This window comes from Schistocerca gregaria, chromosome 1 (assembly GCF_023897955.1).
Source record: "Schistocerca gregaria isolate iqSchGreg1 chromosome 1, iqSchGreg1.2, whole genome shotgun sequence".
NCBI lineage: Eukaryota > Metazoa > Arthropoda > Insecta > Orthoptera > Acrididae > Schistocerca > Schistocerca gregaria.
In genome coordinates this window covers 371,002,837-371,028,747 of record NC_064920.1, presented here as the reverse complement: position 1 = coordinate 371,028,747, position 25,911 = coordinate 371,002,837, and the positions used below count along the sequence as shown (strand labels likewise).

Here is a 25,911-nt window from a genome sequence, read left to right as displayed (position 1 = left end):
AAACTTCAGGCATTTCCATAAATTGACAGTTTCTGCTTGCAATAAGACGCGTACTTGTGAAGTCGTCTTAAACTCGCTACTGCAGAAGCCATCCGAGATGCAATTGCCGAAGCTCCTGCTGAAATGTTACTTCGAACAATGCGCAATTTATCTGTACGTATGGTTATGGAGGTGACTTTAAAGATGTCATCTTCAAAAATTACTATATTTATTTAAATTAATTTTTTTGAAACCCCTTTTTCATGATAGTATTTATTTTTTTCATTTCTCCGTTTCTCTGAGCCGCCCTGTGCGCACACCCTTTCACACGATCCCTCTGATATGTTACAAACAAAATATCTAGAGATCTGGACTTGTACGAAATTATTCTTTGTGTAATTTTTTGTTATTGTTTGATTCCACACTTATTTTACACGACGCAGATTTTTTCTTTGTATCGGATAGCAGAAATCGTGTGGAATATCGAATGCTCATAATGAAGGAAATAAGTAATCTGAAACTAGGGAATCTTGTGGAATAACGAGTGCTCATAAAGAAGGAAATAAATAATCTGAAACTAGATGAACAGATTCCGAAATGTCGTCGAGCATCGTTGACAACAATATTATTTGTGACCTAAGACAGACATAATGCTCATCTTCCATGGAATTACTCAAGTTATTCTGTCACTGTTACGTATTTGATAAAACATGAATAAAATAAAATTAACGTGCAAATCTTCGTCGGCGGCGGCGTTTGCAGATACCAGTATGTTACTTTTTTTTCAGTTTATCCGCTGGAACACTTTTGGCTTATATTATTTCCGACATTTCATTATTTCCTCAGTCATTTAACTACATACGAAGTTTCATTTCTCCCTATTCATAACTTTTGCGTCTGACATAATGTGACGAAATTTCTTGTGTAATTTTATGAACCATATCGTGCAACTAACTTCTTCTGATAACGTTTTAATTCACAAACGCCAAATCACAATTATTTTAGTGAAGATCTCACCAAAAAAATCTGACGAAGGTTGTCCGTGTGCACGTTCAGATTGACCAGTTGCCATTTTCCTAAGTATATCTTCTTCTTAAAAGTTACCTTCCTAGTTGCTTTATATCAGCTCAGATAATGTTATACTGTCAGTCAGGAAATGATCTTATTTTAAAGCCATTCGTATTAACTTACGCTTTCACATTTAACTCTGCACTCGCGTAAGGGAAGGACCCTGGCCGCTTACGCCGACCGGCTGCACGACTTGGACCGAACGTCATATCTTCCACCTGTTGTGTTTGGCGCAGCCTCTGCGCATGCGCGGCGAAGCAACAGGTAATCTCGGCTGGTTTCAGTCTGTAGCTGTACGGCGGTATGCGTGGTGCTAGTGAGTGCGAAAGTGAAACAATAGTTGTCTGTGTTGTTTGAAGTTTCGCCGGTTATTAACACAAACCGCATCTCGTCACCGACGTTCGGAGCTATCAGGTCATTATATCTATGATCGGAATTTCTTCGAGTTCTCTTGCCTTCGAGGTGAGTAGGACCTTGGATTACCTGCTTAGCAGGCGGAGAGCAACTTATTCCCGCTAAAAAGAAACACGTTATTCTGAAAGTACAAACCTGTTTTGCAGTTACTATATCTTTTTGAGGACATTATTCGGTTTAAGATACCAATTAAATTTTGGGTTTAATTTACTCTGCTGTATTTACGGCATCTAATGATAAATACCACCAAGGATCGTTGTCTTCGAGGCAAGTCTCGTGTACGCGTTTCTTTAGCGCACTGTGTATTTCTTTTAAATCAAATTCTAAATGTGTAGTTGAGGCATACCGAACGTTTTTCTGGAACGCTCCTTTCGTGTGCGAAGTCGGCTTTTTTCTCGTAAATTTGGTGCTGTTTTTCTAACCACTCGTTGAAGTCTCCACGACAAGTTTCAGTATCGAACATTTATATCACATGATAGTGACCGTGTTCTTCACTGTTGTTATAGGTGCGTCAAGTAGATGATTTGCCGCTGTAATCCCATACCGCCGAAAGATTCCCTCCCGTGCAGCCACGAAATATCACGAAGTTGAGTGTAGACGTAAGGAATGCCGTTCCGCTACAACTACCGAACTGCATAAGAGCGCGTTACGCTCCGCTGGGCAAAAGGCAATTAAACTTTTTGTCGTGCTCCGTTTAATGACGAGTGGACATCAGCATCTGGAAGAGGATACATATACGACCCTGGGATATGACAACAGTAGCGTTCAGGAAATCTTCTGAGGAAAGCCAAAGGTACAGATACAAGGAAAATCCGTCTGCATGTTGGTTATGTCAGTGTTTGTGTGGTATAACAACGGGGAAGGTATACTACTGTAGATTTCTCGGTGCAAGAGAAGAATTTGCATGAGGTTACACGTGGAACTGTAACAAGCTACGCAATGCATCTGCATGCTAAAATCATTTAATAGGGAGAGTTGTAATTGTTTTTGTGTGCATTGTTTGTAATTGGTGCTGATCGTCTTAGCTCCCAGTCTGATACGAGTTTGATAGTCGAATTTTCTTTATGTGCTGCGATTCACTGATATCATCTCTGTTTTTTTTTATGAATACGCTGCATGCGATTTAGCATCTGCGGAGAGTTAATTTAACACTCACCACAACGCCGTTGTTTATGTGATGTTTAGCTTATCAATTAAAGGTGTCGTAGATTCGCATGAGAGGTTCTATATTATAAATGCATTGGCGCATGAAGCATTCAGTAGTCAGTATTACATCCATCACTTTCAGAAGATACCTCCTGGAAACTAATATTTGGAAATGCATGCTCAAGTTGTTGTTGTTGTTTTTTGTTTATTTGTTTGAGTGTGTTTGTTTGTTTCGCGCCTGTTAACCAGGTGAAGAGTCGGTTACTTCCGTACTGGGATAATCCTCTGTGGCTTGTGCCACAGAAAAAAAAGTTACTCTGTGCTTGTGCTGCTCAACGTAAAGCGTGCGGTTGCATCTGAAGACGCTGTGACACGACAACCCGTGGAGATTGCTTCCCTCGGAGGCATAACGGTACTCGTGGGTCAGCAAGTGCATTGCATCGCGGAAGTAATCGCATCACTTCTGTGCAAAGTGAGCTGCGTGATGATTGACTACGCGTCTGTCGATGTGACGTTTAACCAACGTTGAATATTAAGAGATCATTGATGGTATATTCAAGTGAACGAATCATTTAATTCCTCACTCACAGTTCTATTATCAATTTTTTGATTGCCACGATATTTTTCGAAGATACGCGATCAAGAGTCATTGCATTGAGTTATGATGGCATGCTGATTCTTACATGCTGTTTTTTTATGTTTCTCTTGCCATGTTTTAGATCCGGTCGCGTAATGTCGTTCTCAAAGCGAAACTGACCAGAAAAAAATAGCTAGAGAAACCTCTGCACTAACTGCGAAGGTTTCTCTCGCTATTTTTTCCTGGTCAGTTAAATCGTTATAAACGCGACACCAACAACATCTGATACATATAAACTGTGAAAGCAAAGGTATTCATCAACATGTTAACAGATCAAATCTCTTTGCTTAAAAAACGGTGATCGTACAGCGATACAGAAGATGCTCCATAAACTGTGCAAATACCGTAGTTGAAGAAATTGTGACATCTTAAATCATATCAACTTATCAGTAGAACGAAAAACCAGTCCAAGTTGCAAATTTTTACTTTTTACTCATTCGATGACTAGTTTAGTGCCGAAATCGATTTTCAAATAATGACGTAGTGGAAAATGGCATTTCCGAAGATGTCAAAAAACGTGCAATAAAGATTTACAGTGCCTTAAGTTTGTCATGTGAGTTATTAAATATTTGTACTCATGCAGATTCAGTTCCTACCTTTTATTCATTGTATGAAGTGCCTCAGCTTCCATGTTTCATCGTGCCAAAACTACGGCCAGATGGGAAGTAAAATACGAGGATAACAAATGCGTCAGCCAATCCTAAAAGCATTTAGTTGTTCGTTACATCGTGTTGTGTATGGATCGTATACACGATTCATCTTACTATTAAACCGTGATTGTAAGGTGAATAATATAAATCTGCTATGCTTGACTGTGTGATACAGCACACGTTTGTTTGTTTGTGTAGGGTTGGGAGGGGGTGAAGGAGGGGAGACGGTCTACAATTACAGTCTGAAATTTTAATGGTTTTCGGTGCTGTGTGCTTCAGAGTACTATAACAGTGCCGTTTAAAGAGAAGCTGCAATTGCAAGTAATACTATTTTTATGGAGAATGCACTTCGCGGTTTTTATCAATCAGTTTCAGGAGGAAAGTTGTATGAGTCACAGAAGTGAGAATGGGGGTGAGTGCCTTTGAGATGCCTTCATCTTTTGTCAAATATTCGATTTGCATTCTACAATGGTATAAGTATCTTAAGCATATTACAATAATATCCTCCTCACAATACGAACATTGCTTACACTCTCTACGATTCAATTTTGGGTGAAAACTGCAGAAAAATTTGACGCACGTGCCCAGTTAACAATATTCATGGTGTGAAATCATACATTTTGTCCGTTAATATCATGTAATGTTACAAGAGCAGTAATATGCTTAACCAGTGTAGTGATATATTACCATAGGGGTGCAACATGTGGCAGAAAATCGTTAATATCCATAGCCCTACACCACTTTAATCACGTACAATAAATACTTGGCCGACCTTTAGAAAGAGAATAATATTCTAGAGACCCATATTGGTTAAAACAAGATTTATTTGTGACGCTTCAGTGGTTAGCACACTTGACTCGCATTCGGGAGGACGACGGTTCAATCCCGTCTCCAGCCATCCTGATTTAGGTTTTCCGGGATTTCCCTAAATCGTTGCAGGTAAATGCCGGGATGGTTCCCTTGAAAGGGCACGGCCGATTTCCTTCCCTAACCCGAGCTTGCGCTCCGTCTCTAGTGACCTCGTTGTCGACGGGACGTTAAACACTAACCACCACCACCACCACCACCATTTGTGACTCTTATGATTGTAACTGTTGAGATGTGAAAATAGAAATTTAAGAGGCACTTAGCGTTCAGAGCAGAGTAGTAAATGTGCAGTGAGGCAGGATCATGTGGCCTTATACGTTCTAATGAAATGCGACGCAACTAGGCGAATAGTAGATTTACTACAAATACCTGTGTTCTTAGTCTACTGATATCGATCTAACGCACTTGTAGCACTATACTACATTACTTGTAGCACTATACTAAATCTTCAGTATAAGTAAGTCGAAGCATTGCAGTTTGCTTTACCTACAACTGAAACTACACGATCGTTTCAAGTAACGTCTCTATATACGCCTACTCTCAAGTATTTTTATGACATAAATGATTCTGACTCCTATTCATTGATCATTTAGTTAAAAACTACAGCATCTTTTATATTTCATCTAGTTCGAATAAAAGACAAATTAGAACCCAACCTACAAAATTTCTGGGATTGTTCTGGTATATCTTCTGAATACTTTAGCATAAGGGATCCTTGGTCACAGGTGGTTCGTTACAGAGTGATAAAGTAATTGCAGTTTATTCGGTTTGTAGCACTGCTTACCTTTGTTTCTGTGATAATACCTTCACAACAGTGAAGAGGCGTTTTACAACACCGCTGTCACCAAAACGCAGGACACAAAATACCGAGTCATGCAAGAACTCTTGAGTACTGCTATGTGGTTGCCGTCGCTTCGGGAACAGCTCAGCATAGCGTCGTCTCTGTTGTATCACTACATTCAACCCGTTCACAGACGATGTCCATTTCGACAAACTCTCCAGCAGCAAGCCATGTCCGTACTGTTGTGTACCACTTCTAACGTACAGCTGACATTGCCGGAGAAGGAAACCAGAGACAGGAAAGAGCGGTAGTAAACGTAAGCTTCACAGCGAAGAGTGAAGTGTGTCAACAGCGCGTACAGTGACAAGTTTGTTGCCAAACAAGAGACACAGCACTTATTAGTCAACCAGGACGTTACTACACCTGGGAGTGAAGGCGCTTCAGTCGGCTTATCGCGAGGCTGTTTTTATTTTTTTCTTTCTTTTATTTACAAGGACACAGTCAGACACTTAATGGTACACAGTGACAAAAGACATGGGATACCTCCTACAATCATGTCGGAGCTGCTTTTGTGCGGCGTAGTGCAGCATCTCGACGTGGCATGGACTCAACAAGCCGTTGGAAGTCCCCTGCAGAAATACTTAGCAGTGCTGTCTCTACAGCCTCCTACAGTTGCCGGTGCAGGATTTAGTGCACCAACTAATATCTCGTTATGTCCCATTGATCTTCGATGAGCTTCATGTCCAGCTATCTGGGTGGTCAAATCTTCTGTTCGAACTGTCCGGAATGTTCTTCAAACCAATTGCGAAAATGAAACTTCCTGGCAGATTAAAACTGTGTGCCGAACCGAGACTTGAACTCGGGACCTTTGTCTTTCGCGGGCAAGCGCTTTACCATCTGAGCTACCCAAGCACGACTGGCAGAATTGAAGCTGTGGGGAAGGATCGTGAGTCGTGCTTTGGTAGCTTAGATGGCACAGTGCTTGCCCGCGAAAAGCAAAGGTCCCGATTTCGAGTCTCGGTCCGGCACACAGTTTTAATCTGCCGGGAAGTTTCATATCAGCGCACACTCCGCTGCAGAGTGAAAATCTCATTCTGGCAATTGCGAACAGTTATGGACATGGTGCGTTGTCATACATAAAACTTCCATCTTTGTTTGGGAACATGAAGTTCAAATGGTTCAAATGGCTCTGAGCACTATGGGACTCAACTGCTGTGGTCATTAGTCCCCTAGAACTTAGAACTACTTAAAGCTAACTAACCTAAGGACATCACACACACCCATGCCCGAGGCAGGATTCGAACCGGTGACCGTAGCGGTAGCGCGGTTCCTGACTGTAGCGCATAGAACCGCTCTGTCACCCTGGCCGGCAAGGCGCTGCGGCCATGGACTGTGCGGCTGGTCCCGGCGGAAGTTCGAGGCCTCCCTCGATCATGGGTGTGTGTGTTTGTCCATAGGATAATTTAGGTTAAGTGGTGTGTAAGCTTAGGGAATGATGACCTTAGCAGTTAAGTCCCATAAGCTTTCACACACATTTGAACCAGTCTCAGGACTGAAGACCACAACAACAACATTGAACATTTGAACCACCAGCTTGTACACTGTCCATTACGTAATGTGTTGCTTATCATTTGATCTTCTACATCTCTATAAATCATATCTGGTAGGAGTCCCACGCTGGCGACTAATACAGAAGCGGGATTTTATCAGCTAACTCCTATGTGGGTGAATTATAAGATTCGTCCAATGAATCCCAATTTTACAGTTAGGTTGATGTGGTTGTTATACTTTAAACCGATCCGGACGTATACTTAGGTTCTGACTGGTTCCTGTTACTGATCTTCAGTTCTACAATTCAACGACAATGGATCTTTTCTTGCATTTGCGCGGAATACATTGTTTTTACTTTTTATGTTGCTGAATACATTGTTTCTTATTTTTATAAATTTCCCTTAATTTACACCTATGCTCACAAACTTTTTGTTCATAGATTACCGGTTTCGGTCTATAATGACCATCTTCAGATCTGTCCTACGGACGAGTAATGTTGTGAGTAGCACTACTGTGCTATCCTGTTATTTATGTATATTTGACGATGCTGGTGCTGATTTTGCATTTAACATTTGACGATGCCACTATGGCTGCAGTACAGTACAAACACAGATCTGAAGATGGTCATTATAGACCGAAACCGGTAATCTGCGAACAAGAAGTTTGTGACCATAGACGTAAATTACAGCACATTTGTTCTATATACGGGTCAGTGTTTTATCCGAGCCATGTTGCAGCTTGTTTTTTCCTTATGTTGTGGGTCAGCTGTTAATTTCTGCACAAAGCTTCGATCCTCTGTGGTGTACTGAACCGGGGACATAGAAACGACGGAGGGGATTCGTCTCGCCGTAGCCCTCAGTGTTTCACAACATGCCACAGCAGTCCACCCACCCCACCGCCGCCTCACACCGAACCCAGGGCTATTGTGCGGTTCGCCCCCCCCCCCCCCCCAATGCCCCTCCCCCCCGGAAAGTTTGATACGAGAGCAACCCAAAATGTTTGCGTGGTAGAGTAATGATGGTGTACGCGTACGTGGCGACAGTGTTTGCGCAGCAATCGCTGACATAGTGTAACTGAGGCGGAATAAGGGGAACCAGCCGGCATTCGCCGAGGCATATGGAAAACCGCCTTAAAAACCATCCACAGGCTGGCCGGCACACCGGACCTTGATACTGTGTTCATACACAGTAAAACTTGTTGCATTCTGCCTGTCTGGACGGTTTCAATCCAGTTGCAAATACGGCCAGACACGATGCCGTTCACACCGTAGCGCACCGTTAGACAATGTGGTGTCACTGCGAGGAGCTTCCGCCTCGGGCGGTGAGTCGTGTTCACTGGAATAGCTTTCAGTCACGCGCGTTCCAGAGATCGTGATTCGGCAGCGTCCACTCAATGGAGACCATTCATCAGATCGTGAGGTCTCCAGCCCCTTTGCTCTCAGCAAACTACAGCGCGGTGATTGCGCAAAGGCTCACGCCAGTCAGCAGAACGCGAATCTCTCTGTGAGAAGCTCAGATGCTGCAGTGACGAGATTGTTGTTAGGAACCCTGGAATATATACGTGGTTCTGGCATGAAGTTTGATTTGAAGCCCACATTAGTTTATTAGATACGGTTACACTGCAGCTGGTATGCCCTCAGCTTCCTCTATTCTGACACTCTGCTTACGCAACCGGATACAGGGGCTCTGCTGTTTAACGCAGACGCCAATCTACGACGCAAACTGTCAGTTTTCACGAATACTAAGTTTTTCCAAATATAAAAATCACGATATTCGACGTAAAAACTGTGAGGCAGAACGCATATCGATCCGGGTTGCAGCCTGCCTCGTGCACATTGTAATTATTAATTTTATCAATGTTGTTCTTTGCATTCTTTTGTCGTCTCTTCCGATGCGTCTTTGTTGGCATATTTACTTATCTTATTTTTGTACGAAGTTATTACAAAAAACAGTGTCCCAGCGCTATTAAGATAAAGTTTACGAGAAATAGTATTTTTCGTTGCCTGAAGTTAAAGTGAAAAGAATTTCTGGTATTTTGTGTCTCCCTATTTCGTGTTCCTTTGTGAGGTACTACGAGAGTCACTCCAAAAGAAATGCACACTATTTTTCTAAAACTACAGTTTTTATTCTGCATGTGTGAAAGTTTTACAGCGTGTTGATACATCATTCCCGCTTGTTTTCAAACTTAGTTGAACCTGTTACCGTGAGGCCGGCCGCGGTGGTCTCGCGGTTCTAGGCGCGCAGTCCGGAACCGTGCGACTGCGACGGTCGCAGGTTCGAATCCTGCCTCGGGCATGGATGTCTGTGATGTCCTTAGGTTAGTTAGGTTTAAGTAGTTCTAAGTTCTAGGGGACTGATGACCACAGATGTTAAGTCCCATAGTGCTCAGAGCCATTTGTTACCGTGAGTGGCGCCTTCACAGCATATCTTCAAGATGGCTGCTACACTTTACGTTCGTCAGAAGCAAACGTGTTGTCATAGAATTCCTGTGCTGTGGAAACGAGACAGTAGGAAACATCCACAAGAGGTTGAAAAAGGTATATGGAGATGGCGCTGTCGATCGCAGTGCAGTTAGTCGGTAGGCAAGCAGGTTACGCGATGAAAGCGGGCACGGCAATATTGAGTATTGTCCTCGCAGCGGCAGGCCTCGTACTGCACACACTCCAGACAATGCGCAGAGAGTTAACGAATTGGTGACTGCTGACAGACGCATCACAGTGGACGAATTGTCAGGCTACGTTGGGATAGGGGCAGGAAGTGTTTGCAGAATACTGAAAGTGTTGTTAAAAAAAGGTTTGTACCAGGTGGGTTTCCAGGATGTTGACAGTGGCTCACAAAGAAACAAGAAAAACGGTATGCAGCGAACTTTTAGAACAGTACGAAATGGTGGAGATGATATTCTTGGAAGAATTGTGACAGGTGATGAAACATGGCTTCATCATTTTTCAGCACAGACAGTGGCAATCAATGGAGTGGCATCATGTAAATTCACACAAAAAAAATTCAAAACCACACCTTCTGCTGAAAAAGTTATGGCTACGGTGTTTTTCCATTTCGAAGGGCTCCTGCTTGTGTTTTGATTTCGAATGGCTCTTGCTTGTGGACATCATTCCAAGTGGAACCACCATAAATTCTGATGCATCTTTGACGACACTGAAGAAACTTCAAGCTCGACTGATTCGTCTTCGACCACATCGGTAAAAGCAGGATGTTTTGCTGTTGCACGACAATGCACGGACACGTGTCAGTCAAAAAACAATGGAATCGACCACAAAACTTGGATGGACAACACTGAAACACCCGCCTTACAGTCCTGACCTGGCTCCATGTGACTATCATCTCTTTGGGAAACAAAGACTCTTTTTCGTGGAACAACTCCAACAGGTTGGTCTAGAATTTTACCGTGAACGTATACAGGCGCTGGTTCCAAGATGGCGTAAGGCAGTTGAGAGGGATGGAAATTATGTGGAGAAATGAAAATATTGTTCCTAAAGGATGTAACTACACACTGTAAAACTTTCAAACATGTATAATAAAAGATGGATTTTAAAAAAAGTTGTGTGCATTTATTTTGCAGTGACACTCGATAAAAAAAAAACTGAAAGAAGTACAGAAACGTGAAATGAAAGAAAGAGCTTCTATCATGATAATATGACAATAGTCGAGAAATGTTCTGGAATAAGATGATAATAACATTGTAAAGTTCTAAGACTATTTTCGTAAGATCATCGTCTCAATAATGTTTTTAACGATATTCGTTTTTAGCACTTCTACAGTTCATACGTCACCTGTATCAATATTCGCGAAAACGTTTCATATAATATAGCTGCTGTAAATATTTTAATGCCGATACACCTGTTAAAAATAAAAGAAACAATGTTAGACACAATTTTGAAAGAATATATTTTATTGTCGTCCTTTCACAGAATTGTGAAAAGCTATGTACGTCGTGATGCCATCGGAATTGAATTTAAAAGAAATGTCCTTTTGTGATAATGTTCTAAATGGTGATATCTGTGAACCGCTACTGCTCTTAATACGGGCGGCAAGTTTTTGATTCGAATCTCGAATTAGAGAACACTGAAACCGCAAGTGAGATGGCGAACTTAAGAGAGCGAATTATTTACTGTGCGATTGGGCCGTAAGCATACGCGATACTTCAGTTTTACAACATTAATACCGAGCGAGGAGTTGCAGTGGCCAATGAATTTTATTCGATTGTTTCGGAAGAGCTGCTCAAAATAGGTGTGAAATCATCTAGATTTGATTTACGATTCTTCATCGTGAGTATCGAGACAGTTAGGACCGTGACCGCGCATTCAGCTGGATGAAAGTGCTTTACCGTGTCAGTCACTATTTCAGTTTACTGTCCAGGTCGACTTTAGTGTACTTTTAGGACACACAACTACAGTGGTCATTAGCTGGTCAACTTTAGGCAGTTCTTCAACATGCATTCATCTTTCTTTTCCTCATCTCCAAATTACTATTCTCACCTACAAGCATTGGAACCCGCTTACTGAATTCATCCTTTGGGCCTCTCTGCGATTTTTATCGACCGCATTTTCCTCCATTATCAAATGTTTGATTCCCTGATACGTCATAATGTTTCCTATCAACCGATTCCTTCTTTTAACCCAAGTTGTCGAAACTTCCTTTTTTTCTCAAATTCGTTTTAGTCACCCGACGTAACGAACCAATGTTACGCATTCTCACATAACACCACATTTCAAAAGCTTATATATATATATATATATATATATATATATATATTGGTTATTCCACTTTTTTAAAAGACTGCACCCCAGACAATTTTCAGAAAAGACTTCTCAGTAATTTAAATTATTGTTTGATGTTAACACATTCTTTTTTCCAGAATGCTTCCCTTGTTACTGCGAGTCTGCATTTTATATCCTCTCTAATTCAGCCTTTATCAGCTATTTTCCTTCTCAAACAGCACATTCATCTGGTGCTTATGGTTTGCCATTTGAAAATTTAACTCCCTCAGCATCTTCTGATTTAATTCGAGTACATTCCATTACACTTGTTTCATTTTTGTTAACGTTCGTTAGTTACATGTTCCATAGATCGTTTGAACGATTATTTTGTGAACATAACTTGAAACCGATCAGTTTACAGGATATGAGAACTACGTGATTAGTTTTAATGTTAATGAACATATTATTTTCAGTCCTACTCTCGCAACTATACCGAAACTAGTACTTTCAAGCTAGCAGTTTTTGAATAAAAATTCTTTCATGGAATAAGAAAAAATGGTTCAAATGGCTCTGAGCACTATGGGACTTAACATCTATGGTCATCAGTCCCCTAGAACTTAGAACTACTTAAACCTAACTAACATAAGGACATCACACAACACCCAGTCGTCACGAGGCAGAGAAAACCGCTGACCCCGCCGGGAATCGAACCCGGGCGTGGGAAGCGAGAACGCTACCGCACGACCACGAGCTGCGGACCATGGAATAAAAGTTGCCCAGAAGAAATGATTTTTTGGTCAAATTGAAACTTTCTTTGCTACCTGCCAGGCACTTCATGATTTTAGGCAAAATGATCACCATTTTTTTTGTTGCGTAATCACCTTCTTTCTGAGAAAATGACAGCTTCTGTAACGGGTAATAACTGTGATAACTTCTTTACTAGCCACCAACAAGATGTTTTCGAGTGACCACCACGTATTATTCGTACTACTCAGTTTTGTGCAATCAGTGCATTGTTTCTATCTGAAGGGTCACTGCACAACACACGTTATTGAGTGGAAATATGCAAAATATGTTAGGAGTTCGAGTCGTTTGTTTCCAAGACTAGCAATTAAAAGAACAACAAAAGTAGCAAAATGCAGTTGTTTCAGTAGCTCCGTAATACGCTTCTCCCGTTTCAGATTTTCATCAGTATGCACACCCAAAATTTTGGGGCATTCTGCCCCTACCTGGGCGAGGGTGTCCACTGCTTTCTGTCTTTCGTGGTAGAACAGAGCGAGCTGGGTTTCACACGGTCGTTGTTTACCGAACGCATGTTGACGCCAATCAACAAGATTTTCGATCTCCAGAAATGTCATAATTCGCTTGCAGAAAACATAAATGTGACAAAGTCTTGCACGGGGCGGACAACCATTGCTGTAACAACCAGCAGTTCTGCATTCAGGCTGACTTGGTCACAAGGGTGAAAGACCTACGTTAGCCGCCGGTCCCGGTGGCCGTGCGGTTCTGGCGCTGCAGTCCGGAACCGCGGGGCTGCTACGGTCGCAGGTTTAAGTAGTTCTAAGTTCTAGGGGACTTATGATATAAGATGTTGAGTCCCATAGTGCTCAGAGCCATTTGAACCATTTTTAACCTACGTTAGCCGAGGAATGACTTCATCGCTCATATGACGCGTATGAGAATTTATCCACCATAAGATAGCTACAAAAAATAAATACAAAAATAGTTTATCAAACACAGTGGTGGATAGCTATGAAACACTTGAATGAAGTCACTTGGCACAAACTGTACTACGCCTACCCAGAAACGATTGCTGCACGCAGATATGGCGTTTCAAGTTGTATGGAAAAACCAACATTCACTGACTACAGACAGATTTCTGCAGAGAGCAAACCAGAAGATACTTTTGCCACCAGCCGGCATTACAAAATGTGTAGTCGCGTCAAGGTCCATCAGAAGATGTACATTTATTATATCATTTGTCTGATGGCTGTGAACTAACGTTTGGTAACAGACATAAAAGAAGTATTGTCTTTATTCGAATGGTACTGACGAAATTAGTGGGAAAATGTTGCACAAAACATTTGGACAAATTCGAGAGTATCAGGTGGCGCCACTCGTCACCAAAAGTTATAATCGCAACAACTGTGTGACATGCCAAGAGATACAAAATCAAAATATAAAAAACGGTCCAAGTGGCTCTGAGCGCTATGGGACTTAACATCTGAGGTCATCACTCCCCTAGGCTTAGAACTACTTAAACCTAACTAACCTAAGGACGACACACACATCCATGCCCGAGGCAGGATTCGAAGCTGCAACCGTAGCGGTCGCGCGGTTCCAGGCTGAAGCGCTTAGAACCGCTCGGCCACTCCAGCCGACTCAAAATATAAAATAGCAGTACTAACATATGCCTAAAATTACATACAGGCAGTACAACGAGGAAAGGAAATACAATATTTTTGTGGAAACTAGGACAGAACGTCCGTCGGACCAAATCCGGTGCCACAAATTACCGAATAAGCGCCTCTGTGCTCAAATCGAGTAGAAGAACCATATTTTGCTAATGAGTACAAACATAGCAAATATTTTAGTACAAACGACGATCAGTCGTGGGGGGGATTACACGTCATTACATGTAAAACTTAGATACAACGCTTGGTGCCATGCTCCATGAAACGTTAAAATGGTAGCGCCATCTGTTGTATTACAAAAGTTATAAATTCAAAGTATAAAATATATAGTATAATTGTACATCTCCAAGTTTCTAGGGAAGGGGCAGGGGTGGGGGGGGGGGGCGGGGGAAGAGGATAAAGTTCCATTGCTTTAGAGCACTGAGGGCTGTGTGCACGTGGACAGGAAAACGAGACAGAGCAGTATTCTTTCTGGGGGGGAGGGGGGGGGGGGGGGAAGCAGGTGTCTGGTGGTGGCTGCCCGGTGCTCTGGCATGCTGTCCCTTCCGTTCCCGGAGATGATGCGCGGGCCTTGGCACGCGGCCACGGGATTCCTCACGTCCACTCGCCTCAGACGGCCCAACTGCCGCAGCTCCTACTCCACCTGCTACAATGGCGCCTTCTCTGTAGCCACGTGTCGTTTCAATCTGAGCGGCCACCCCTGGGAATAAGAATGTTGAAGACCTCTGGGGCAAGTTCAAGCGTATTGTATGCCTAGTCTGCGTATCATATGCACACATCAAAAAAAACTTTGCATCACCCCAGGTCACAGAACTCCTGAAGACAGACGTTCAATGTGGATGTTATATCACACACAGTCCCTTTGACAGTTCAGAGATGTCACTAAACCCGCCCAGAGATGTAAACAAACGTGCAAGAACAGCGCCTATTACACGGAGGACGACCGACAGCCTATCAGTTCCAGTCATTCCACCAGGAAGGAGGTAAACGGCTCGTGTTTTCTGTAGTTCAACCGTTTGTAGACGCTCAATACCGCGGTTCGATTGCGTCCGCAATGTTACTTCGTGCCAGGAGGGGCTCTCAGCAGGGGAAGTGTCCAGGCGTCTCGGAGTGAACCAAAGGGATGTTGTTCAGACATGGAGGGGATACAGAGAAACAGGAACTGTGGAAGGCATGCCTCGCTCAGGCCGCCCAAGGGCTACTACTGTAGTGGATGACCGCTACCTTCGGATTATGGCTCTGAGGAACCCTGACAGCAACGCCACCATGTTGAATATAATGCTTTTCATGTAGTTACAGGACATCGTGTTAAGACTCAAACTGTATGAAGTAGGCTGCATGATGCGGAACTTGACTCCCGGCGTCCATGGCAAGGTCCATCTGTGCAACCACGACACCACGCAGTGGCCGTACAGATCGGCCCAACAACATTCCGAATGGACCGCTCAGGATTGGCATCACAATCTCTTCACCGACGAGTGTCGCATATGCCCTCAACCAACAATCGTTGGAGACGTGTTTGGAGCCAAATCGGTCAGGCTGAACGTCTTAGACACACTGTCCAGCGAGTGCAGCAGGGTGGCATCATGTGGGGCTGATGTACGACGCTGGTGGTCATGGAAGGCGCCGTAACGGCTGTACGATGCGTGAATGCCATCCTCCGACCGATAGTGCAACCATCTCGGCAGCATATTGGCGAAGCATTCGTCTTCATGGACGACGATTCGCGCCCCCATCGTGAACCTCTTGTGAATTACTTCCTTGAGGTTAACAACGTCTCTCGACTAGAGTGGCCAGCATGTTCTCCAGACATGACCCCTACCCAACATGCCTGGGGTAAATTGAAAAGGGCTATTTATGGACGATATGACCCACAAAACCACTCTGAGCGATCTACGCCGAATCGCCGTTGAGGAGTGTGACAATCTGGACCACTATTGGCTTGATGAACTTGTGGATAGTGTGCACGACGAATACAGGCCTGTATCAATGAAAGAGGACGTGGTACTGGGTATTATAGGTGGCGGTGTGTACAGCAATCTGGACCACCACCTCTGAAGGTCTCGCTGTATGGTTGTACAACATGCAATGTGTGATTTTCATGAGCAATAAAAACGGCGGAAATGGTGTTTATGTTGATCTCTATTCCAATTTTCTGTACAGGTTTCGGAACTTTCGGAACCGAGGTGGTGCAAAACTTTTTTTGATGTGTTTATAGAAAAGGTCACAGGACAGACGTGCAGAACTAAAGACAAATCGCACTTACGACAATATCGTGTAAAATTAGTAAACATATTTTATGCTCATATATGATGATTTTTATTGTAGAGCTAACAACTCTTTTTTTTTTTTTTTAGGAATCAACAAGGCCAGATAGTGTGAAACAAAGCTTGCTTTCAGACGTTAAGGGAACAGTCTGTAACGCAGCTGAGGTTAATGATGTATTTCTTGACTTAAAGAAATCTTTCGAAACTGTTTCGCATCGTCACCTAGCGAAAAAATTCATGTACACCAAATATCCGAACCGATGTGTGATTGTATTGAAGGATAATAAGGAAACAGGAAAAACTCGTCATACTTTACGTATTGTCAAAAATTATAGTAGCGTCCAGCTCCTTGAATGTTGTGTGATAATACCGCTTCTATTCAGGGGTACAGTGGTGGGCAGAAGTACGGAAACACCAATAACACAACACATCACCATGCCTAATACGCTGTAGGAAAACCATTGGCACTCAAAACAGTCTCTACTAGTCTCTGAATCGTTAAATACACATCCTGTAAGGTTTTCAGGGGAATCTTGTACCATTTTCCTCCCAAATAGTAGTCCGCAGCTCGTGGTCGTGCGGTAGCGTTCTCGCTTCCCGCGCCCGGGTTCCCGAGTTCGATTCCCGGCGGGGTCAGGGATTTTCTCTGTCTCGTGATGACTGGGTGTTGTGTGATGCCCTTAGGTTAGTTAGGTTTAAGTAGTTCTAAGTTCTAGGGGACTGATGACCATAGATGTTAAGTTCCACAGTGCTCAGAGCCATTTGAACTATCCCAAGTGGTAACGCTTGTAGAAGTGGATTACGTTCTCCAAAGTAGATCACAAAGGCTTAATTACATTTTGATGTGGTGATTTTGGCGGCCAGGATAGACGCGTCAATTCACACTCACACTGGCAAAACCACTCTGCGACCATGAGAGCTGCGAGAACAGGAGCCGTGTCGTCTCACAACAGAGCGTCACCACTGGGGAACAACCACTGCACCGTGGGACGGACCAGATCAGCCAAAATGTTTACGTAATCCTTGGCAGTAATGCGGCCTTGCAAATGAATCGTTGCTCCCCTGGAATACCACGACATGGCTGCGCAAACCATCTTCGAACTCCGGCATGTTTCACTCTTGGGACGTAAACTCGGCCACATTGAGAAACAGGACTCATCCGACCGAATGACTTTCCTCATCTGCTCCATATTCCATGTTCTATGGCTTCGGCACCACATTATCCTGTTACGAGGACCGCGTGGTCTCAGGCGCCTTACCACGGTTCGCACGGCTCCTCCCGTCGGAGGTTCGAGTCCTCTGTCGGGAATGGGTGTGTGTGTTTGTCCTTAACGTAAGTTAGTTTTAGTAGTGTGTAAGCCTGGGAAAGAAACGACTACATATACACTCCTGGAAATTGAAATAAGAACACCGTGAATTCATTGTCCCAGGAAGGGGAAACTTTATTGACACATTCCTGGGGTCAGATACATCACATGATTACACTGACAGAACCACAGGCACATAGACACAGGCAACAGAGCATGCACAATGTCGGCACTAGTACAGTGTATATCCACCTTTCGCAGCAATGCAGGCTGCTATTCTCCCATGGAGACGATCGTAGAGATGCTGGATGTAGTCCTGTGGAACGGCTTGCCATGCCATTTCCACCTGGCGCCTCAGTTGGACCAGCGTTCGTGCTGGACGTGCAGACCGCGTGAGACGACGCTTCATCCAGTCCCAAACATGCTCAATGGGGGACAGATCCGGAGATCTTGCTGGCCAGGGTAGTTGACTTACACCTTCTAGAGCACGTTGGGTGGCACGGGATACATGCGGACGTGCATTGTCCTGTTGGAACAGCAAGTTCCCTTGCCGGTCTAGGAATGGTAGAACGATGGGTTCGATGACGGTTTGGATGTACCGTGCACTATTCAGTGTCCCCTCGACGATCACCAGAGGTGTACGGCCAGTGTAGGAGATAGCTCCCCACACCATGATGCCGGGTGTTGGCCCTGTGTGCCTCGGTCGTATGCAGTCCTGATTGTGGCGCTCACCTGCACGGCGCCAAACACGCATACGACCATCAATGGCACCAAGGCAGAAGCGACTCTCATCGCTGAAGACGACACGTCTCCATTCGGGACCGTAGCCCAGCTTCATGGAGACGGTTGCGAATGGTCCTCGCCGATACCCCAGGAGCAACAGTGTCCCTAATTTGCTGGGAAGTGGCGGTGCGGTCACCTACGGCACTGCGTAGGATCCTACGGTCTTGGCGTGCATCCGTGCGTCGCTGCGGTCCGGTCCCAGGTCGACGGGCACGTGCACCTTCCGCCGACCACTGGCGACAACATCGATGTACTGTGGAGACCTCACGCCCCACGTGTTGAGCAATTCGGCGGTACGTCCACCCGGCCTCCCGCATGCCCACTATACGCCCTCGCTCAAAGTCCGTCAACTGCACATACGGTTCACGTCCACGCTGTCGCGGCATGCTACCAGTGTTAAAGACAGCGATGGAGCTCCGTATGCCACGGCAAACTGGCTGACACTGACGGCGGCGGTGCACAAATGCTGCGCAGCTAGCGCCATTCGACGGTCAACACCGCGGTTCCTGGTGTGTCCGCTGTGCCGTGCGTGTGATCATTGCTTGTACAGCCCTCTCGCAGTGTCCGGAGCAAGTATGGTGGGTCTGACACACCGGTGTCAATGTGTTCTTTTTTTCATTTCCAGCAACTAGAAGACCCAGATTTATGGGAATGCTCCTAAGGAAAATTAATCACGAACGAAACAGATAAAAAAGAAAAAACCTTGAACAATACTCGAGTGGTGTCGTCGGTCTGGGGTCATTACCAAGTTGGATTAACTCAAATGGGGAATCCAAAGAACAGCTGGACGTTGCGTCACGGATTAGTTTAGTCAGCGTGTTTGGCATATTGGCCGCAAACTGTAGTGAGGGGCCGTATAAGACAGGTGTAGTACGTCTCGAGGAGTCTTAGGCACAAGAATTCCAAGAACCCACGTTCCGGAATCAGCAGTGAAGCATATTAAGTGTTATCAGGTACACCATGTGTAGTGACCGATGACAAAGGCGTTCGTATTCGTACAGAGGGAAACAAACTATCCTGTTTCATGCGTACTTCACGCGAGTGGTGGTGGTGGTGGTTGTTGGGATGTTTAAGGGGGACTAAACAGCTAAGGTCATCAGTCCCCCCACACGAGTGGAATAAGAAATCGGGAGGAGAAACGAATCTGGTGCAAACGCTCCACCACACAGTGTATAGAGGTATGCTGAAGACAATTGTAGATAACGTACACTACGCACTAAACTAAGAGAAAGCAAATTCTTTCGTGCCATAGATCATTGGCCTGCCAACCGATCTCGGTTCCCTCGTTTGTCCTGTACTCGTAAAGCAGTTTGGTGGGCTACTTGCTCAATGGCTAGATCGTACGATTTAGTACCAAATCGTCCACTCATGATACGAGGCGGTAACCTACGTCGTGTCTCACGGCGAGGGGGAGCAGTTCTTGTGTTTTCGAGACAAACGAGTCTTGACAACTCGTGCTCTAAGAGTAAAGGGGAGTCCGTCATCACCATCCCGGCAGCAGTCACCTCACGTTTCAGATGCCTCTTGGCATTGTCTTAGGGCGAGCGAATCATTCATAAATGGGCTTTCCTGTCCCTGAAGTGACAGTAAATCTGTTCAACTAATGCATACAGCAGACGGATATATCCAGAACTTCCAGGACTCCCTTCTCCGCCATCTAAGGCTGTTAAAGGCGTTATCATTTAGCTGGGGAATTGGAGAAATGAATTAGGGGTGTGGCAGCTAAGGAAGCCCGAATTCTAAGTCGTGACAGAGCGAGGTGGCGTAGTGGCTAGCACACAGGACTCCATTCGGGAGGATGACGGGTCAAATCCGCGTCCAGCCATCCTGATTTAGGTTTTCCGCGATTTTCCTAAATCGCTTCAGGCAAATGCCGGGATGGTTCCTTTGAAAGGGCACGGCCGACTTCCCTCATCCTTCCTTAATCCGATGGAACTGATGAATTCGCTATTTGGTCCCCTCTCCCCCCCCCCCCCCCCCAACCAACCAACCAACCTAGATGGTGCGGCTCGTTGTGCTGTCCCCTTACCTGCTATATCCACCTCTTTAGGTATAAGATCCTGCGTCTTGGGATGAAAATTGGCTGGAAGTAACGCATAAGTTGCAATTGGTAAAATCCAACGAGAGCCTACTCGGTCGACGTGTATTTCCTTTCAGCCATTGACACACAATAAAATGCTGGTCACACGCTTTCGGGTAGTGTACAGTCAGACGGAGCGTGACTTCGTCCTCAGGCGGGAGGGATCTCTAAGTGGGGGGTCCTTCTGGGGTACATGTCAGAGTTCGTCACATTTCAGGTGTTGTATTTTACATTCCAAAAGTGGGTAGCGTTTAGTTTATCAATTGATATGTCCTGAGTTTTGCCAGACTATAATGTGGTTCGACTTTCAATAGGTGACTTATGTGGTTCTTAAAACATTAGGTAGTAGGTTTTAATGTGCTATCAGGTGGTTGGCTCGTGCTATATTTTTGGTAAGTGATGAGGCAGGCACTCTCACCTGAGCCACCTATTTTTATCCTTTGTCCTATGGTCGAGTTAAGACTGTAATAACACATTTTAACATTTCTTCATGACTTTATATGACTGGGTAGGTGAATGTGAGTAAAGGTGAGAAGCATTGATAGTAATTTTAAGTGAAATTATGTTATAGGAGTTTTTAGTTTCAACGATTTTAACCACCTTCGTCTCGGACTATAACAAGGACGCTATAAGCTTTCCTGATGAAGTCTGTAAGTTCTCTCGCTGTCTCGCATTCACGCACGAAGTTCATAGGACTGTAGTGTCCATGCTTCATTCCACTGTGTATGTATTTCTCCTTATGTAGTCTGTAGACTATTTCCGCATTCGGACAACAAAGTTGATGATCGAAATTTCACGAGAAGATTTTGTCTCATGGAAAGAACCCTTTGTTTTAATGGTTCCCGCCCCAACTCGCGTATCATATCCGTGATACTATATCCCCTATTTCGCGATAGTACAAAACGAGCCGCCCTTCTTTGAACTTTTTCGAGGTCCTCCTTAGACCCGTATTACACTGTAAAATATTGTGTCAGATCTTTTGTGAAAGACATTTTTATAAAATCTTCGACTGTGTAGTGGGTAATTTCGTTATATTTTTATATTTTTTCTAAAATTTAGAACATAATGTCCTGTGGCCCATTCTTGTACTCTACATCTACATTTATACTCCGCAAGCCACCCAACGGTGCGTGGCGGAGGGCACTTTACGTGGCACTGTCACTACCTCCCTTTCCTGTTCCAGTCGCGTATGGTTCGCGGGAAGAACGACTGCCGGAAAGCCTCCGTGCGCGCTCGAATCTCTCTGATTTTACATTCGTGATCTCCTCGGGCGGTATAAGTAGGGGGAAGCGATATATTCGATACCACATCCAGAAACGCACCCTTCTGAAACCTGGACAGCAAGCTACAGACTGACTCTCTTGCACAGTCTGCCACTTGAGTTTGCTAAACATCTCCGTAACGCTATCACGCTTACCAAATAACCCTGTGACGAAATGCGCCGCTCTTCTTTGGATCTTCTCTATCTCATCTGTCAACCCGACCTGGTACGGATCCCACAATGATCAGCAATACTCAAGTATGGGTCGAACGAGTGTTTTGTAAGCCACCTCCTTTGTTGATGGACTACATTTTCTAAGGACTCTCCCAATGAATCTCAACCTGGCACCCGCCTTACCAACAATTAATTTAATATGATCATTCCACTTCAAATCGTTCCGTATGCGTACTCCCAGATATTTTACAGAAGTAACTGCTACCAGTGTTTGCTCCGCTATTATATAATCATACAATAAAGTATCCTGCTTTCTATGTACTCGCAATACATTACATTTGTCTACGTTAAGGGTCAGTTGCCACTCCCTGCATCAAGTGCCTATCAGCTGCAGATCTTGCTGCATTTCTCTGCAATTTTCTAATGCTGCAACTTCTCTGTATACCACAGCATCATCCGCGAAAAGGCGCATAGAACTTCCGACACTATCTACTAGATCATTTACATATTTTGTGAAAAGCAGTTATCCCATAACACTCCCCTGTGGCACGCCGGAGGTTAATTTAACGTCTGTAGAAGTCTCTCCATTGAGAACAACATGCTGTGTTCTGTTTGCTAAAAACTCCGTGTGGACTGAGGCCCTAGCGATGTATAAGCAGAGTTTTATCGCCGCTCCATGGGAGGATAGAACAGGAAAGGAAATATCCTCTACCTTGCACTATGCAGTGATGTGCAAAGTTTTTGTGTAGAGTTTACATTTTCAAGGGCACCTGCTAGTCATTGCGGAGCAGACTAACATAAAAGCCAGTTTCTTCGGGATGTTACTCTTCAATAGATGACATCATCCGCAATTTGAGGGACTTACTGACTTCCGCAGCTAGCCTGAGCACCACTTGGTCTGGCCACAAGGATGCGACGTTATGGCGTAAGCCGGCAGGCGCCCGGCCACACTGAAAGTCTGCTACGCAGCCGGCGGTGGTTGCCTAATTTTCGGAGCGCGGCGTGGCCGGAGGCTATAAAGGGAAGAAGCTAAGTTACTGCTGATGGGGGAGCCGTCCCAAGGACGGGGAAAGCGGTCGTCCACAGCCGCCGTGGCCGCTGCCGAGCCTCCGTTCTGCGCTCTGGCGCCCGCTTCTCGCTGGAGTGGACTCCACCAGCGTTCTGCATGCAGCGTACTGTCAGCTGACATCAGCTGCGGGCAACGTTCTGCACAGATGGATAGAATACTATAGAGCGCCAACAACGCGACGACAGTGAAGCAAAGTCAATAACACGCTGCCTTATTTATACTGTCAGAACAAATGGGCATGATATACACTACTGGCCATTAAAATTGCTACACCAAGAAGAAATGCAGATGATAATCTGGTATTCATTGGACAAATATATTATACTGGAACTAACGTGTGATTACATTTTCACGCAATTTGGGTGCATAGATCCTGAGAAATCAGTACCCAGAACAAACACCTCTGGCCGTAATAACGGCCTTGATACCCCTAACTATTCAGTCAGACAGAGCTTGGATGGCGTGTACAGGTACAGCTGCCCATTCAGCATTAACACGATACCACAGTTCATCAAGAGTAGTGACTGGCCTATTGTGACGAGCCAGTTGCTCGGCCACCATTGACCAGACGTTTTCAGTTGGTGAGAGATCTGGAGAATGTGCTGGCCAGGGCAGCAGTCCAACATTTTCTGTATCCAGAAAGGCCCACACAGGACCTGCAACATGCGGTCGTGCATTATTCTGCTGAAATGTAGTGTTTCGCAGGGATCGAACGAAGGGTAGAGGCACGGGTCGTAACACAAATGTAACGTCCACTGTTCAAAGTGCCGGCAATTCGAACAAGAGGTGACCTAGACGTGTAACCAATGGCACCCCATACCATCACGCCGGGTGATAGGCCAGTATGGCGATGACGAATACACGCTCCCAATGTGCGATCCGTTACAGACATGCGGATAAGATGCCTGACATCTCGACTGCTAGTAATACGAGGCCGTTGGGATCCAGCACGGCGTTCCGTTTTACCCTCCTGAACCTACCGATTCCATATTCTGCTAACAGTCATTGGATCTCGACCAACGCCAGCAGCGACACGATAAACCGCAATCGCCATAGACTACAATCATCCCTTTATCGAAGTCGGAAACGTGATGGTTTGCATTTCTCCTTCTTACACGAGGCATGACAACAACGTTTCACCAGGCAACGCCGGTCAACTGCTGTTTGTGTTTGAATAATCAGTTGGAAACTTTCCTCATCTCAGAACGTTGTAGGTGTCGCCACCGGCGCCAACCTTGTGTGAATGCTCTGAAAAGCTAATCATTTGCATATCACAGCATCTCCTTCCTGTCGGTTGAATTTCGCGTCTTTAGCACGTCATCTTCGTGGTGTAGCAATTTTAATGGCCAGTAGTGTACTATAGCGGTACATAATATGTCTAGTAACTTCGAAATGACACCTAGTTAATTTTCAGCAGTTGCAGCCAGAACAGAAATTACACTTGATTACGCCGAACGCACAGTTGACTTACATCGACTTTCAGCAATGTCATGCATACAAATACTCTAGTCCCAGACGATCTGTTTCGTGTGAAACCAGGATAAGACGACTTGGACCCAATAGAGAAAAATTCCGATACCAGTTGGAGGCAGATATAATGCGCAAGTTTCGGAGAACGGAGTTAAGAGAGAAACGTTTTAGAAAAAGTTTGTTTTTATATAAATATTTATAGCGTATGATTAAATCTAAAATTTAAGTAAGTCACTTAGACTATTACGTCGCAAATAGCGAAACTTCGATCTGTCACGTCTTAAGTCACTTCAAATTGTATCGAGCGGCTGGACGTGTACGGGTACGGAGACAACCTCGTGAACGCAAGGACCTTGTATATCAGCAGGGGACTGTTCAAGCTTGTAAAGGTTTTACAGTGGTGTGGGACGTGTGCAGGTCGAGCGGTATGGGACCCGTGATACGTCTAGACAGGATTCTGACAGGTGACACGTATATAAGCATCCTGTCTGATCACCTGCATTCGTTCATGTCCATTGTGTATTCTGACGGACTTGGGCAATTCCAACAGGACAATGCGTCACCCCACACGTCCAGAACTAACACACAATGACTCTTCTGAGTTTAAACGCTTCCGCTGGCCACCAAACTCCCCAGACAGTGAGCATATCTGGGATGCCTTGCAATGTGCTGTTCAGAAGAGATCTCCCCTTTGTACTCTTCTGGATTTATGGGCAGCCCTGCAGGATTCATGATGTCAGTTCCCTCCTCCACTACTTCAGACATTAGTCGAGTCCAGGCCTCGTCGTCTTGTGGCACTTCTGCGTGCTCGCGGTGGCCCTACAAGATATTGGGCAGATAAACCAGTTTCTTTGGCTCTCGAGTTTAGATGGACAGTGCGTGTGTCTGACGAGTAGTGGTTCTTCCAAGTGACGCTGCTATCGGCTGTGCGGGTATATATCGATAATAGGCCTGTCGTCATGATGTTCTGGCTGATCAGTGTATCTACCCGGCATTGTAACAGCACTAAACGCGAACAACACTAATGCACTCTGGTGGCAGATCAGTCTGCTACATAGAGTTCCAACATTAATCTTTCACATATGCATCGACGCAGTGTTAAAAGTTATATTACCATCTTACCATGTCTTCTGGATTATTTTGAAAAGTATCCTTCTTTGTAAATGTTGTAGATAAAACAAAAGAAACCTGCAAAAAAATGAAAACCGAAAATTGTAAGATCTACGACCTTTTTTAAAACTTCAATTTGGTAATAAATAGATAAATAAATGTCTTCTGG

General features: G+C 44.6%; 1 protein-coding gene across 1 annotated transcript in view; it reads left to right on the top strand.

The window, feature by feature from the left end:
* Positions 1-1,349: 1,349 nt before the first annotated feature.
* LOC126346953 (uncharacterized) overlaps positions 1,350-25,911 on the top strand; it is a 1,435,518-nt gene continuing 1,410,956 nt past the window's right edge. The window contains exons 1-2 of the mRNA XM_050002230.1: positions 1,350-1,509; positions 1,968-2,254. Of these exons, the coding sequence (XP_049858187.1) occupies positions 2,211-2,254 (44 nt within the window). The 5' untranslated portion in view covers positions 1,350-1,509; positions 1,968-2,210. The remainder of the gene's footprint in view (positions 1,510-1,967; positions 2,255-25,911) is intronic.